The 14045-nt window shown below is 44.6% G+C and overlaps 1 protein-coding gene across 1 annotated transcript in view; it reads right to left on the reverse strand.

Moving 5' to 3' along the window:
* Positions 1 to 14045, reverse strand: part of LOC306795513 (protein diaphanous homolog 3-like) — a gene marked incomplete at its 5' end in the record, with an annotated part of 141062 nt that overhangs the window by 62923 nt on the left and 64094 nt on the right. Inside the window, 4 exons of the mRNA XM_079294045.1 lie at positions 1707 to 1869; positions 4997 to 5150; positions 11227 to 11356; positions 13618 to 13857. Coding sequence (XP_079150171.1) covers positions 1707 to 1869; positions 4997 to 5150; positions 11227 to 11356; positions 13618 to 13857 — 687 coding nt within the window. The remainder of the gene's footprint in view (positions 1 to 1706; positions 1870 to 4996; positions 5151 to 11226; positions 11357 to 13617; positions 13858 to 14045) is intronic.

The raw sequence follows: 14045 nt of genomic DNA on the forward strand, positions 1-14045 counted from the left end.
CGCATTGGTCCCAGATCAGACAGGGATGTTCTTCAAGATATTCACAAACTGTACACACTATATGTACTTGTAATGCTTCACAGCTAGTATTTTGATCAGGTTTCTACCAATAACGCACATCTGGAAAGCCTAAAGAAAATCTTCTCAGGAGTGATGGTCGTTAGTTTAGCGGTTGGGCATCTAAAAGGTTTACAAAAACACCGTTGCTGTGTATCTCAATAATGAGGCAGACGGGCAGACCTGTTTAAAAACGGTCAGACTTGTACATTGTGTACAGTACACATGAAATGTCTACATCAGATGCAAAATACACAAGTGGATCAACAAGGCTTTGGAGTACAAGAAAATCGAAGGCATAACGAATGACAAAGGAAAAAAAGGCAAAGCGGCGTGAAATCCATCTGTGCGTGTGAGGTAGATGTTAAGTTGAGGGTAGGGCGGGGACTTTAGTCGGCTAATTAGCTGCTATTATCTGTCGCACCCAGTGGCCTGTGCCACTAATCCTGCTGATTAAACACAGTGGGTCTCCACAGCAGCGCCGCACTGATAAGGCCACAGCGCTCAGCGATGACATGAATGTCGGGGTGAGGCTGGACTACACAGGGACTGCCACTGTTCTGACTTGCTTAATACCACAGGACGTTGATGTGAGGTCGGCAAAAAGAGAAGTTGAGGTTCTGTCTTGATGCGGCCGGAAAAATAAAAAGGAGCGGAAGTTTGAAAACCGACTTGCTAATGCCGTTTGAGGTTTGCCGACGTCAGCGCTGTTCATAAATACAGATGCAGTGAAGCAGCCTTATATTTTCACAGGATAAATATACACCTGAAAACTCAAATTAATTGTTAATTATGCCTTATATAAAGGCTTAATGCAACACCAGTCCACATGAATTGGCACTCGAAGACCTTTTAGTTGAACAGCTGTAGTTGCTTAATGTATCTGCAGTATGTGTCACAATTTCAGTAAACACCTCTGCAACATGTGATTAAAAGGTGCATAAATGATCCTTCTATTTTTATGTCAAAATGTAATCGAACACCTCCTGTAATGCAAAACATATCAAGGCACTGCCAATCCCGCTGGGAACCAACTCAAACAAGCCTCGGCCACCGAATGCCAACCTTTACAGTGACGGGTTAGACCAGGGGTCTCAAACTCCCGGCCCGCCACGTCATTTTATGTGGCCCGCGAATCCGCCAGTAAAAAAAAACAACAAAAAAAACTTGTTCTTTTTTTTTTTAAGTTAGACTAATAATAATAACAATATCCCCATAGTCGAAATGATGAGATAGAAAGTCATAACTATGATAGAAAGTCATAATTCTGAGATTGACAGTCAAAATTATGAGATTGAAAGTCAAAAAGATGAGATTGACAGTCAAAATGATGAGATTGAAAATTAAAATTATGAGATTGAAAGTCAAAAAGATGAGATTGAAAATCAAAATTATGAAATAGAAAGTCAAATTATGAGATACTTAAACAGTTAGAAGCAGCTCTTTGACTGGTTACTGTACATTTAACATGGAAATGTATTGCGAGTACATTGAAGACTACTTTAAACTGTGAATGCAGAGAGTTATTTAACAATATGTTACGAGTAGTTACATTTACAACCGGCCCTTTGTGGGCGACCATGATGCTGATGTGGCCCGGAGTGACAATGAGTTTGAGACCCCTGGGTTAGACGGTGCGGTATACTCACGGCGAACATGGCACGGAAGTTGCTGAGATCAGTGAACAGCTCCTCCACAGAGGTCTTCTTGGGATCAATGGCAAAGTACTCGAGCATGTTGTGATACAGCGTCTCCATGTTGCTGTGCATTATCACCAGCTTGCCGTACTGCTCCCTAGCAACCTTGCTGAAGCTGTAAGGGCCATTGTCAAGGTCTCTGACACATCGATCACACGACAGGTGTTAATTACATGCACTAAGTATACCTCTCCCACATCTGACAGCAGGACAGGAAGTGTGAAAAAATAAAAAAAATAAAACGTGAATGCATTCACATTCGCCGCACCCCTGTGCAGCCTACAGCATCTGTGACTCATGGCGGGCTGCCGGCAATGCGAGTTGGTTTATTTGACATGCAAAATATTACAGATACAGAAATCCCAAAAAACAGATTTGAAAACATTCCACTCTGAAAAAAAAGTGGTCCAGATTTGACTGCACTCAAGGTTCAAACTGTTTTAACTTCAACGCTCTCTGCCACTGCTATTTCAAAGTCCATCCAATCAGATCACAATTTACGAGAAAGCTTTCATCATTTATCTTTTTCCACTTATTTCACAGTCGATGTAAACGCGGCAGAAAATGAAGTATACGTGTCACTGGTTCTGTGCCAAATGTGGCGGCCAGCGCAGTCCAAGTCTGCGTATGCTTCTTTGGCAGACTAACCCCTGAAAATGTGCTCTTCAAAAAATTTGCTCTTCAAAAAATAACTTCATACATATATATTATTAGTTATTTTGGGTTTTATTTTCTAAAAGCCTATCCAGAGCTTTTCACATTGTGACACTGTTTAATAAAAATCACAGCATTTGATGCATGACAGAATCAAATCTGGGTTGGAATCAGTTTGAATCTGCTTCTTTTAAAAAGTCTGGGTAACTTTCTGCACAAATCGATTCAAAAAGAAAAAGTGTCCTTCACCAACAGTCTTCCTAATGACCCCAAACAACCTCGTCTCATGGCAGATAAGAAGCAAAAGTGTCTGTGTGTGTGTGTGTATGGGGTATCACAATTATGGTGGCAGCCTCTCTGGCTCCTATTGCGCCCCTTCATTACGGCTCAATTGATGGACCTATTTGACGTCTGGCCTCAGTTGAATCTGGCTGTGGCTGGGACTACCTATTCACAGCTGGGTGAATGCTGCTCAATAGGCACTGCTCCCAGATTGACTTGCCAGTAATATCCTTCCAAGCCAGGAGCTGCTGGAAAGAGGCATGAGGAAAGCCTGAGCAGGTGATGGAAAGCCAGAGAGGGAGAAAAGAATAAATAGCAGAGAGCCGTGGTTGATAAGTATCGTGGGGCGGAGAATATTTCTCCCCCTCCTGTTCCCGCTCTCCTGAAGTCGTCCCCTATTGCAGAGGAATCAGTGGTCCACTGCAGCTCATTCGCCAGAAGTTCTGTTCAATCTTGCTTTCTTGCTGATCCTTTACCATTTTCCCCCTCCATCTATTCCATCACACTTTCCTCTCCCATTCTTCATTTGCTCATTCTCCTATTTATTTATTTATTTTTTGCTCTCCTGTTCTCATATGCCACCTTCCCAAGCTCAGCTCAGAAGAGTAACACATGACCAGTACCACTAACTGTATACTCAAGTGGACGCATTAAGTGATGATGGGATTTTCAATGTCACCAATGTGACACACCGGGTTTTCTCACGTTTAGCTGGGGACTGTCGATTTTGTTCGTTGGAATAATGACTGTCGCCAGCATACTTCAGCTGCAGGTGAAGCCGTATCATCTTTAAAGATGCTTCTTCAGGATGAGCAGTGGAACTTCAAGACTAAAAGAGCTAATCTCTTTGCCTTTGATCTAGTACTAGTGGATATCTTATGACCTGCATGGCTGGAAATCTTCAAAGATTTGACTGGGTAATGCTCGGTAATGGTCTGTATTCTCTAATGTGGGATGATAGGAACATGGTTCACTTTAAAGAGCTTGATTATCCAAACACGGCTTGCCAGACTTGAATAGCAGAGTTATGGGTGAATAAAGTAATCGGGTTCATGATGAGAGTTTGAAAGATTGCCGTTTTGTTTTTTATAAAAAGCATTCAGTGCAACAAACCAATTCCAAAAGAAACTGTAAAATGATATGTAATGCTTGTAATGAAATAAAAATACAACCTGGAATAATGTAATCAAGTTAATTCAAGGGTGCACCTATGTTGCTTTAATGACTTTCCAGGTTGTAGGTGCAGGAATATTATCAAGGCTACCAATAAAGCTGTATTGGTTCTGCTGTCAACAAAAGTTGACGACAAGTTTCCGTTTAATGCGTGGGGGGCGGGGGGGATTCAAGTTCCAAAAATATGAGCTCGGCGTCAAGTGTTTTCATTAGAGGCTCGCCGTCAGATTTCTGATTTCACTTTCGATGGAGTTTTTGATCAGAGTTGCTAAAATGACTTTTTTTTTTTGCAAGGCACCTCGAATTGCAAATCGAGGTTGTGAAAAAAAGCGCTGTCAAATCCGTTCTCGGTGAACTTTTCCGTGTTGCACTCAAGTTCTCTCCTAACTACTGCAGCACAAGCCATCAGTGCCTCAGCCCCAAGGCTATCGATCAAAACTACATGAAGGAGGCTCGGTACAGGGTGTGTTATTGAACACACACTTACACACCTGGTCTGAGACGCGCCTGTCAACCTGATCCACTGGAACTACCTCAACGCAGAGTGAATAATTAACACTGCTGCCAGACAGATATGGACAGCCGTCAACAAGTGGAGCTGAAGAGGGCAGAGAAACAATAAACGGAACCTGCTGTACTAAAACCTGATATTATGGAATGGGACGCCACTCATGACATCATCAACTGTAGAAAAAATATTTGAGCGTATATAGGACTGAGGGTGGGAGGACTATCCTTTTCTCCCATTTCTTTTGCGTTTCAACAACATATTTTAGTCGGCGGATCCAAATGAGTTTTTCCGTAAAAAAAGAGATGAACATTTTCATTTGGGGGAAGAGGGGTAGAGTCACTTTTAAAAAGTTTAGTAGAAAATGTCTTGGAGGGAATCCAGTTTGACGGTGACGGCAACTAAAGGAAGACAGCCTGATCATTTCATTATGTGAAAGGTAAAGGTAATGTGTTCAACTGAGCCAAAGACTTCAGAGCTCTTTCCCTCATACCACTCGTTTAGTTTTGAGCTGTGGATGTATTTTCTTTTTAATTATTCATATGCATACAATTGTAATCAATACGACCTTTAACACTGCCCTGCAGTCGATGCAGCAGCAGCACAGTGTTAAATAAAAACACACCAGTTCGGGGCATGATTGAAAAAGGATATAGCCATTTTAGTGAAGAACATGTCGTTGGGGTCATCGGGGGAGGAGAAAGTCTCCAGGTCTCTCTCCAGCTGCAGCAGCTGCCTCTCCATCTGCCTGAGGCTCTTTTCCAGATTCTCTGCAGACACTGACGCACGCCGACATACATCAACACACACACACACACACACAGACACACACAGACACACACCCACGTGCCAAGGAAATGTGAAGAAAAAAAAGCAGAGAGAGTACAACTTAATTACAGGTACAATCAAATGCATTACTATTCTGAGGCTCGAAAGTAAAAACATACACAAAAGAAAAATAAGGGAAAAAAGAGCGAGGCGCCGGCTCAGTAGCAAAGCATGGTTATTGTGAGTTCACACTGTGCCAGGAACACCATGGGAATAAACAATGCCTCAGGAAAAAAGTGAAGGCACATTCAATACACTGCTTTTTATTATTCCGTTTGCCTCTTAAATGCTCATGGGTACGTCGCAAACAATTAAATCCATTCCAGAATGCAATGCCGTGAATGTAAATGCCCGTTATTTTCAGTAACACCAATGCACCGCCCTCCGTCCTTTGTCTTTCGTCCTGTCAACAGGTGCATGGATCATGCAGGTGGGAGAGCAGGGGAACACTGAGCCTAACTTTCTGTTAAGTTGGTCACTCACGGCTGACACTTTAAGCTAGTCACTGAATATAGCATATGGCTTAAATTACCCTGCATTAGACCCTGCTTGACAAAAAGGCATACGCTGCTTATTTTTTAATCAGTTTCAAATGCCCATTGATCCTAATACATGCTTTACGAAAAAGGAGGGGAAAAAAGGAGAGAGAGAGAACTTCAGCGTAGCTAAGCTTCTCACTGCATTCGTCGCATTAAACCCATTTACTGATGGAGAACAAACTGCCTTGGATTCACAAACACACACATATTTGTATTAAAAGAGTCTGCAGCAGCTGAAACTGTGCGCTTTCTCTTTGCGAAAAAGGAATGGAGTCTGAGTCTTGTAACAGCCGGTGAGCACTTCAATGTGCATAGCGCACAGTCACTCCGCTGGCTGAGAGGAAATGGCAGGTAGCACTTTCCATCAACTCATGATTGAGCGAGAAGACCAAACCCACTGCACTAACAAAGACTTGCTCATATAGCAGTCACCATAGTCTGTACCTGACAAATACTGACATTCGTCCTTTCTACTCATTGTATGCTTTGCTTTGTCCTCAAAGTCCTATTTTTTAAATTCCACGTTTTTCTGCTCCTCAGCCCCGGCAGTAATGGTAAAAGAAAAATCAGTTGAAGGCACTAGAAATGTCACAGCACACATTATGAGTGACCAATGATGTCTCAATCCGGGTTACATGAGTTTGTTAAGAAATCACTCGGCCAATCTGGAAGGGGAGCAGGAACCTGTTGAAGTAGGCGTGTATTTTAGGAACAATGAAACCAAAGGAGCCCCGTCAGGAGAATACACTCGAAGGTGCAACGTAGCCACCTGCTCCAAAGAGTTGAAGGTTGCAATTCACCTCAACTGGATCCATACAGTATATATGCAGACTACTAACAGCAGGGCAAGAACAGTCACGAAAATACATTTTCGTAGACACTCAGTTGAGGTTTCCATCTCAATAATTGTCTCGGTTTTTTTTCCTTTGTGAAAGCCTTTTGCATTACCAAGCAACCAAAATCTGCTGAATGAGGTGTGGGCAGCGTGCAGAAGTGTGAAGAGGCCAGACGGGCAGTCTGTTAATAGAAATGATTAGAGCCCAGAGTTAATGACTGAGAAAAGAGCAAGGGAAGGCGAGACAGAGAGCTCGACAGAGAGATCTCTCCTCTGCTTGGCTTCTCAATCCAAGTCGCAAGCTTTTGGTTTAATGAGGCTCCCCCAGGTGGAGAGGCATGTGACCAAGAAAAGACATGCAGGTGTGTCCAAAACTTGAGAATAAGTGATGAAGGACATTAAAGACATTCTTTGATTCCACTTTAATATCGGAGCATCATGCATGGTCTAAGCCAGCTAAGAAAAAGCTCATGTTTGAAGAGCAGAGAGGGGAGATGGGATTGTGTTGATGCAGCGGTGAATGGAGCCTCTGCTGTATACGAGTGGAGCAGATCCCTGATCCATCTCTATGCATCTCCAGAACATGGTCAAGCCCTACACCCCCGCCCGAGCACTTCGCTCTGCTGCCTCGGGGCGACTGGTCGCCCCGTCGCTCAGAGGTCCCTGCGGCCGATCGACCCGGTCACGGCTGTTTTCTGTCCTGGCCCCTCAGTGGTGGAATGAACTCCCCACTGACGTCAGGACAGCAGAGTCGCTGCCCCATCTTTCGGCGCAGGCTGAAAACTCACCTCTTCAAGAAGTACTACCCTGAGCCTTCCGCTCACCACTTATTGTATCCGTATTAGTTTGTTTCTGTACTTTTGCTCTGGTTTATGCTCTTAGATGCTTGTTTAAAAAAGGCGATGCACTTATGACTTCTGGTGACTAGTAGTTCTCTTGAATACAGATGTTGAATACACTTATTGTAAGTCGCTTTGGATAAAAGCGTCTGCTAAATGACTGTAATGGAGTAAAACATCTATTTTTTTATTTTTTTTAATGAGTAAACAGTCCGGTTTGTCACAGTCATTTGGAACGGATTGGTGTTCTCTGCATTGAGGTCTTTTCTTTCTTTATTTTATTTTTATTTGGGGTTTGCAGTGTCCAAGTGCTCGGCACGTATTCAGTTCTGTTACGGGATGTTGCTAAAGGGGTAATAGATTATTTCTATCTCGCCGGTGAGAGTTAGTCTGAGAGGTGCAAGACTAATTATATTCCATTTATATTCTCCTTTTGTATTGAATGTGGTTCTCTGAGGAAAAGCACATATTATACTGCTAAACAGAGACATTTTCTTTTATTTATATTGTTTCGTTAGGATAATAGAATACATCTATTCCGACAACTGTTGGGTTGGGGGTGTTCTTGCACATTCATTACTGAATCGTGCTGAGGGGAGCCGGGACCAGATCCTTGGTCCCCCTACTACAGAGTTACAGCTCTACCTGTTGCACGGTGACAACATGCTTCAGGTGAAAATCTGCCTGGGAGTGTACCAGCTGGAATGTTTTGTTTAACACACAGAAATGTGTTTGAAAACAGATGTGTCAGTATAAACACACATCTGTCACGGACGACTTAGGAATTGCGGAAAAAAAAATGTCTCTGTGGCACGTTGACAAGCAGAGCTGGAGACAAAACATGAAAGGGTGGTTCCAGGTCTTCTTTGTTCCGTCTGGCCGCCCGGCTCATGCCTTCTATCTCTGCGTGTTAAAGCATGACTGATGGTATTAGCAGTGGGGCCTGAATGCCTCTGTGGTCTGGAGGGGTTGCAGACAGATGTTCTAGAAGAAGAAGAATTGGAATATCTGTAGAGGTCAAATTCCCCCCCCCCATTGACATCCTTGCATCACCCTGCCAACCTGCTGTGCTATAAAGGAGACCGAGTGGAGCTCACGACCGTGCTCGCAAACAGTCCCGCCACACACGGAGCTCCACTATGCATCATCCTCTGACGTATGGAAATTAAGAGACTGGAAAAAAATATGCAGATCTGCCTCCTGAGGCCAAAGCCTGACAAGTGTGACTAGACTGATGGTGCCAGAGGCTGGGAACTGGGGGCTCGTAATGCAAGAAATCCCGGCGTACACCCTCCCCACGCTGAGCGCCGACTACAGTACGTACATACTAAAAGAGCATGAAGGTCACCGAATTGCAAGTTGCAGCGCGCTTTCAAACCGAGGCTCATCACTCAGGCCACATGTGGCAAAACGGAGCTCGAGCCGCATATTAAAGCAACACCTCAATATCGTTGAATCCTCCTAGATGACTCTTCGGGACCACCAGCCTCGAAACAGAAGCTGAACCTAAATAGCTCTCCCGTGTTGGTGAAACGAAATGTATGCAGACAGGTCTGTTCAGCACTGCGCGGAGCTTTCCAAGTAAATTCTGCTGAGAGGTACTATTTAAAAGATCTACGAGCTGCAGAGTAGCCTGATTGAGCACATTAATATGTCTCCGTGTTTGTATGATTTCGACATCAAGCTCGGCACCGGTGCAAACAAAACGCCCTAATTGCCCAAACCTGACTGCTGTGCGTCGCGCACGTGTGTGTGTGTGTGTGTGTGTGTGCGTGTGTGTGCGCGTGTGTGTGAATAGGAATAGGAGAGAAAAGGGGGAAGAAGATTGAGAGACCATAAATAAAAAAGACACAAAAGAGAAGAAATGCAGACGGATCGAGACAGAGACATTGACAGACATAAACAGAAACATAGAACATGAGAGGGAGAAGCAGCATACGAGGGATGCTTCCCCATGTCAGGGGAAATAATGAGTGTAGTGCTGAAAAGAAGAGACGGGCAGAAAGAAGCAGACAGACACAAAGGGGACCCTGAACTAAGATGCAGTTTTGCTTCCATGAGAGATGTGACTGACAAAGTGGGGGAACCGAAGGCAGCGGTACACACACACACACACACACACACACACACACACAGTGAAAAGACGGCGGCTTTTTGCAAACTAGAAGCGCAAATCATTACTGCTGCCTCTATCCAAACCGTGTTCAAGTAAGCTCTTTGGTATGCGTCTATGAATGTAACACAGCCTTTTAGTGTGTCTTCAGGCCTCCCGAACGGCTGTCAGGCCTGATGAAAAAGAAGCCACTCAAAAGCATGGTTTGCAAAAAAAACCGAAATGCAATTTGTGTGTCTGAATACTAGATACGGGGAGATGAGACACTTAGTGCATGCCTCTCATAATGGTACCGACACGCGGAGAGAAAGACAGCGACGGGGGAAAGAACACTGCATCTCTATGGATGCAAATATATGCTGGGCTCGAGGCCCACGAGGTGGACAAAGCTTGAAGAGAGATCCAAGGACTGTGCTTTCCATTGATCTCGCCCTTGTGCTTACGAGTCTCGGCCACGGGCTTGTAGCCACGCAGCACAGTCAGAGAAAAGAAAATGGAACACTCAACAGGAGCAGCGTTACACGCAGATCACGAAATCTGATATGTGTGTGTGTGTGTGTGCGTGCATGCATTTGTGTGCACCCCCACGCGTTAAATCGAAAAAGATCGATTTGCGTCAAGGCAACACGGGATCTTAAACTACATTCAAACAGGCGATTGCTCTTCATCCGAGCAGTCGGCGCGACCTGAAGTATTCTCTTGAAAAATGAAGTCATAACTCTTGTAAACGTGCGACAGCAAAAAGATTAATGCGAGTATCAAACAGCCGTGCAGATGAGCAGAGTGTAGCATAGATCAAACGCTGAACTGGGAAAGTACAATGCATGTTTACAGAATCAACAAGCATCTAATCCCAGAATAATCCCCAGGGAGGCACAGAAGTAGAAAGGTAAGTAAAGCTCAGAGGAGAACAACGGGACAGAGAAGAAGGATGCTCCATTTCTGTCTGGGTAAGAACGCTGACTGTTTGTGCATTAAGCTCTGTGAACCACATCTCTGATAACTGCTCAAATACTGTCACAACAAGCAAATATGAAAAACTCATTGTTTAAAATGTTGTGTTACTAGAATGTAATGTTTTCTCCTCGTCATGTTACGTCACCACTGCACAGTGATCTTGAGCCCAGTCTCTCAGGTAAACCTCGAGGGGTTATAGTTAACTGGTTTGAAATGAGGCAACGTTAACGTGTGATATGTCAGTCGTTTGTATCACTGGACAGCCCACACAGCTCATTATTTTTCCATTAGGCTCACCTTTCCCATCCTTAAACGCTGCAATTGTCCACACCATTGTTTAATGTCAGGCGATACCGCTGAATGGCCATAAGCGACAGGCTTTTCTCATTTCTTTTAAAAAGCTCTGCGGGTAAACATCGGCAGGGATGTTGATTTGACAGGCAGTGGATACAAGTCCAGTGCACTGGGCGAACTTGAGTTGAAACCAGCATTTACCAAAATAACAGAAATAATCACGCCGGGATTTCACCCCTGAAAAAGTAGGAGGTAGCTGCGGTGTTAAAAGGAACAAGAAGCAGCACGGTTGTTGCCTGGTAATTAGGGTAGTAATCCTTGCATGGTTAAAGAGAGTCACAATGAAAGATGTGTCGTACCTTGGTGCAGCAAATCTGACCTTGGAAATATACCGAAACCGTTGGTGCATGTGTGTGGATGTTGGTGCGTATGGGTAATAATCAACATTACCTCTGCTAGATCGGTCCACGTGCTCCAGGTCTTCAACAAACTTGATCACATCTGGAAATTCCTCCTCACATACTTGCGCCAGGAAATGGAGCAACGTGGTCTTTTGGTCCGCTGACTTAGTGTCCTTTAGCTGTAGTAAAAGACACACACACACACACACGTTACACACAAAGACCTATGCAGTAAAAAGATGCATTTCATTTAATTTCCTTCTGTCATTTGCCAATAGATTCTAAAGACCGGGCAATAAAAGGAAAGCTCTGATTGGGGACAGGCTGATTGCATATTTGGCACTACGTGGTACCTTCGACTTCCCTTGTCATTCAGAATGTCCCAGGCTAACCCGTAACCGTATAGGTAGAGGAGGGGCGTGTCGTGTCTGGGTTTGATCGATGGCAGCTGGCAGGCTGCCAGAGTGCCGGTGGGAACAAGAGACCAAGTAAACAACGCAGACAGCGTGTTGATGTTGGTATTGAAGGACTCTACCGGCCTCTACCTGGACCCAAGTGACATTTGCAGGCACGTGCTGCAGCTGAGCGGCCAGATAGATATGGAGGTGCAGTAGATAAATCAGATAAGGTAGGAGACTGTCAAAGGAAAGCTAACGTGGACAGCTATTCAAAGTTTGTGGCTCTTGTGCTGCGCAGCATGCTGCTGTCAAGCTCAGTGTAACCGTCTGCTCTGCCCATTAAAGAACACTGACGTCACTGCTTTATGCAAGATTGCATTGGCTGCGTCGAAATTAGGTCGTCGTCAAATGAATGCAAAACTAGCAGCGCAATCATGAAAGCAAAAAATTAATTTGATTTCAGTTTTCTTTTTTTTCACTAAAAAGGAGAACATGGGACAAGTGATTTACTACATCTATGCTGTAGCAGACGGGGTAAAAACAAGTAATCAGAAGAAACAAGCTATGTTGTGTTCTATAACCGAATCTACAGGATGTTGTGCGTGTGCGTCATTCAGTATTTTCGGTAGCTCTATGCTTGTTGACAGCGCTACAGATGATTTCACGTCTTGTACTCGTGCAGCAGACTCATGTTCACAACGTGATGACCCCTCCTGCGCTTTGTGTCCATCACTCTCTCTCTCTCTCTCCACCACACGCAACAATTTTTCACTTTGCCTGATAAATTTCCATCATCACTCCTTTTAGAGTCCAATTCCAAGATGTCTTTCAGTATCTCCGGCAAACATCCCTCCCGTGGAGTGCGTTGCTGTGTGTCTCTCTAGGTGATCTATTGGTAGACAGCAGAGTACTCAGCCCTGCTGGGTTGAGTACTGCTCGGTCATGTTCGTATTATCTCCTCTGATCAAACATTCTCATCTCCCTTTTCATTTCTGTTTTGCCAATTAAAATTTTTTTACGAAAAGCTTCAAGTGCTCGCTCACAAAAGGTCCCTCTCTGAATTTAGACGGATGGTAATCATTGTTGACAATGTAAACATTTAGCTTTTTCCCCAGTTGGTCTGGATGCAATTTCCCCGTGCCGTTGAGTGTGCCATGGAATTAAGTTGTCAAACTCTGGGGCAGGCACAAAGGTGAGGTCTTCCTCCGTATATCCTGCCTCTGACATCGACGTACGCCTCGGTCGCACAACGCACCGGCATGAAGATAAGCAAATAGACACGCGGCGTTACAAATGTGATGAACGCAAAACATATTCCTTCATAGACTTAAATTAATTGACAAATGATGACGCTAATGAAAACCAATCCATCATGTGAAATCCATGTTTGCGAATAAGCTCCCGGAGTCTAACAGGGCAGAGGGGTGGCAGTGATGAATGGCTGCGGTGGTTGTTACTGTGGAAACTGCAGTGAGTGTGCCAACAGCTGTAATGTCAGGATTACACTCTGCTCACAGCACCACTATCAAACAGGGAAGCTCACTGTTCTGTCCTCGTGCCATTTAAAATCAAAAAGGTGCAGCTATTTGCTACGTCGCTGACCCACAAAGCACGGGTAGTCCTGCCGGGTGCAAAGGCTGTCAAAGGGATGCTGGCCATTGCCTCGGTTATCTATTGAGAGAACGAGAATGAAGAACCCCCTTGGGTTCTGCTGCTTTGACAGATGCCAGCCGATAGAGGAAAAGGCCGTCTTGTTGGGCTGATGGTGTACATTTCAATGAGAGAGTTTCAAACATAATGTCTAATCGAAGCCAAGGTGACATAAACAAAGAGAAGAAAAAAAAAACACTAACACGGCTGAGAATCTCTGTGAAACATGCGGCCACACAAGCTGTGTAAAATCTATCAAAACAGTTTTTTTATTTTCTTAAAAACATGCATCACTCATGTTGAACTCCTACCACTGGAGGGATTCAGGGCTACGCAGTTGTATGTGGCCAGTTGACGGGTACGGTCAGCGTTTCAACCCCCCCCCCCCTCACCTTGCAGAGGGAACTGAGGTCGAAGCCGTACGACTGGGCGTTTCGAGAGCCGGCGTTCATGTAATTGCCCAGCAGCAGCACCAGCTCCAGCAAGCGGCCGAAGGAACGGCTCTTCCTGACCTCATCGCAAGCGGCGTTTACAGCCAGGATGTCTGGACGCAGGTTGTTCACCTGCTCCTCGAACTGCAGCCGGAAGAGGATGTGGCTGAGGCGAGGACGAAGCCGCTTCACACTGCTCATCTGGAAGAAGGGAACAGAGATGGGGGGGGGGGGGGGGGGGGGGGGAAAGTGATGTGAAAAAGCGCATTGAAATAAGCCGGAGAGGAACAAAGCCGGAGTAAAGAAACTTATGTCACAGAACATACTCAAACTTAAAATAACTACAATCACACTTTTGGCACAGTCTCACGTTCAGCCGATCCAATTTA

The sequence above is a fragment of the Melanostigma gelatinosum genome (genome assembly GCF_949748355.1).
Source record: "Melanostigma gelatinosum genome assembly, chromosome: 2".
Taxonomy (NCBI): domain Eukaryota; kingdom Metazoa; phylum Chordata; class Actinopteri; order Perciformes; family Zoarcidae; genus Melanostigma; species Melanostigma gelatinosum.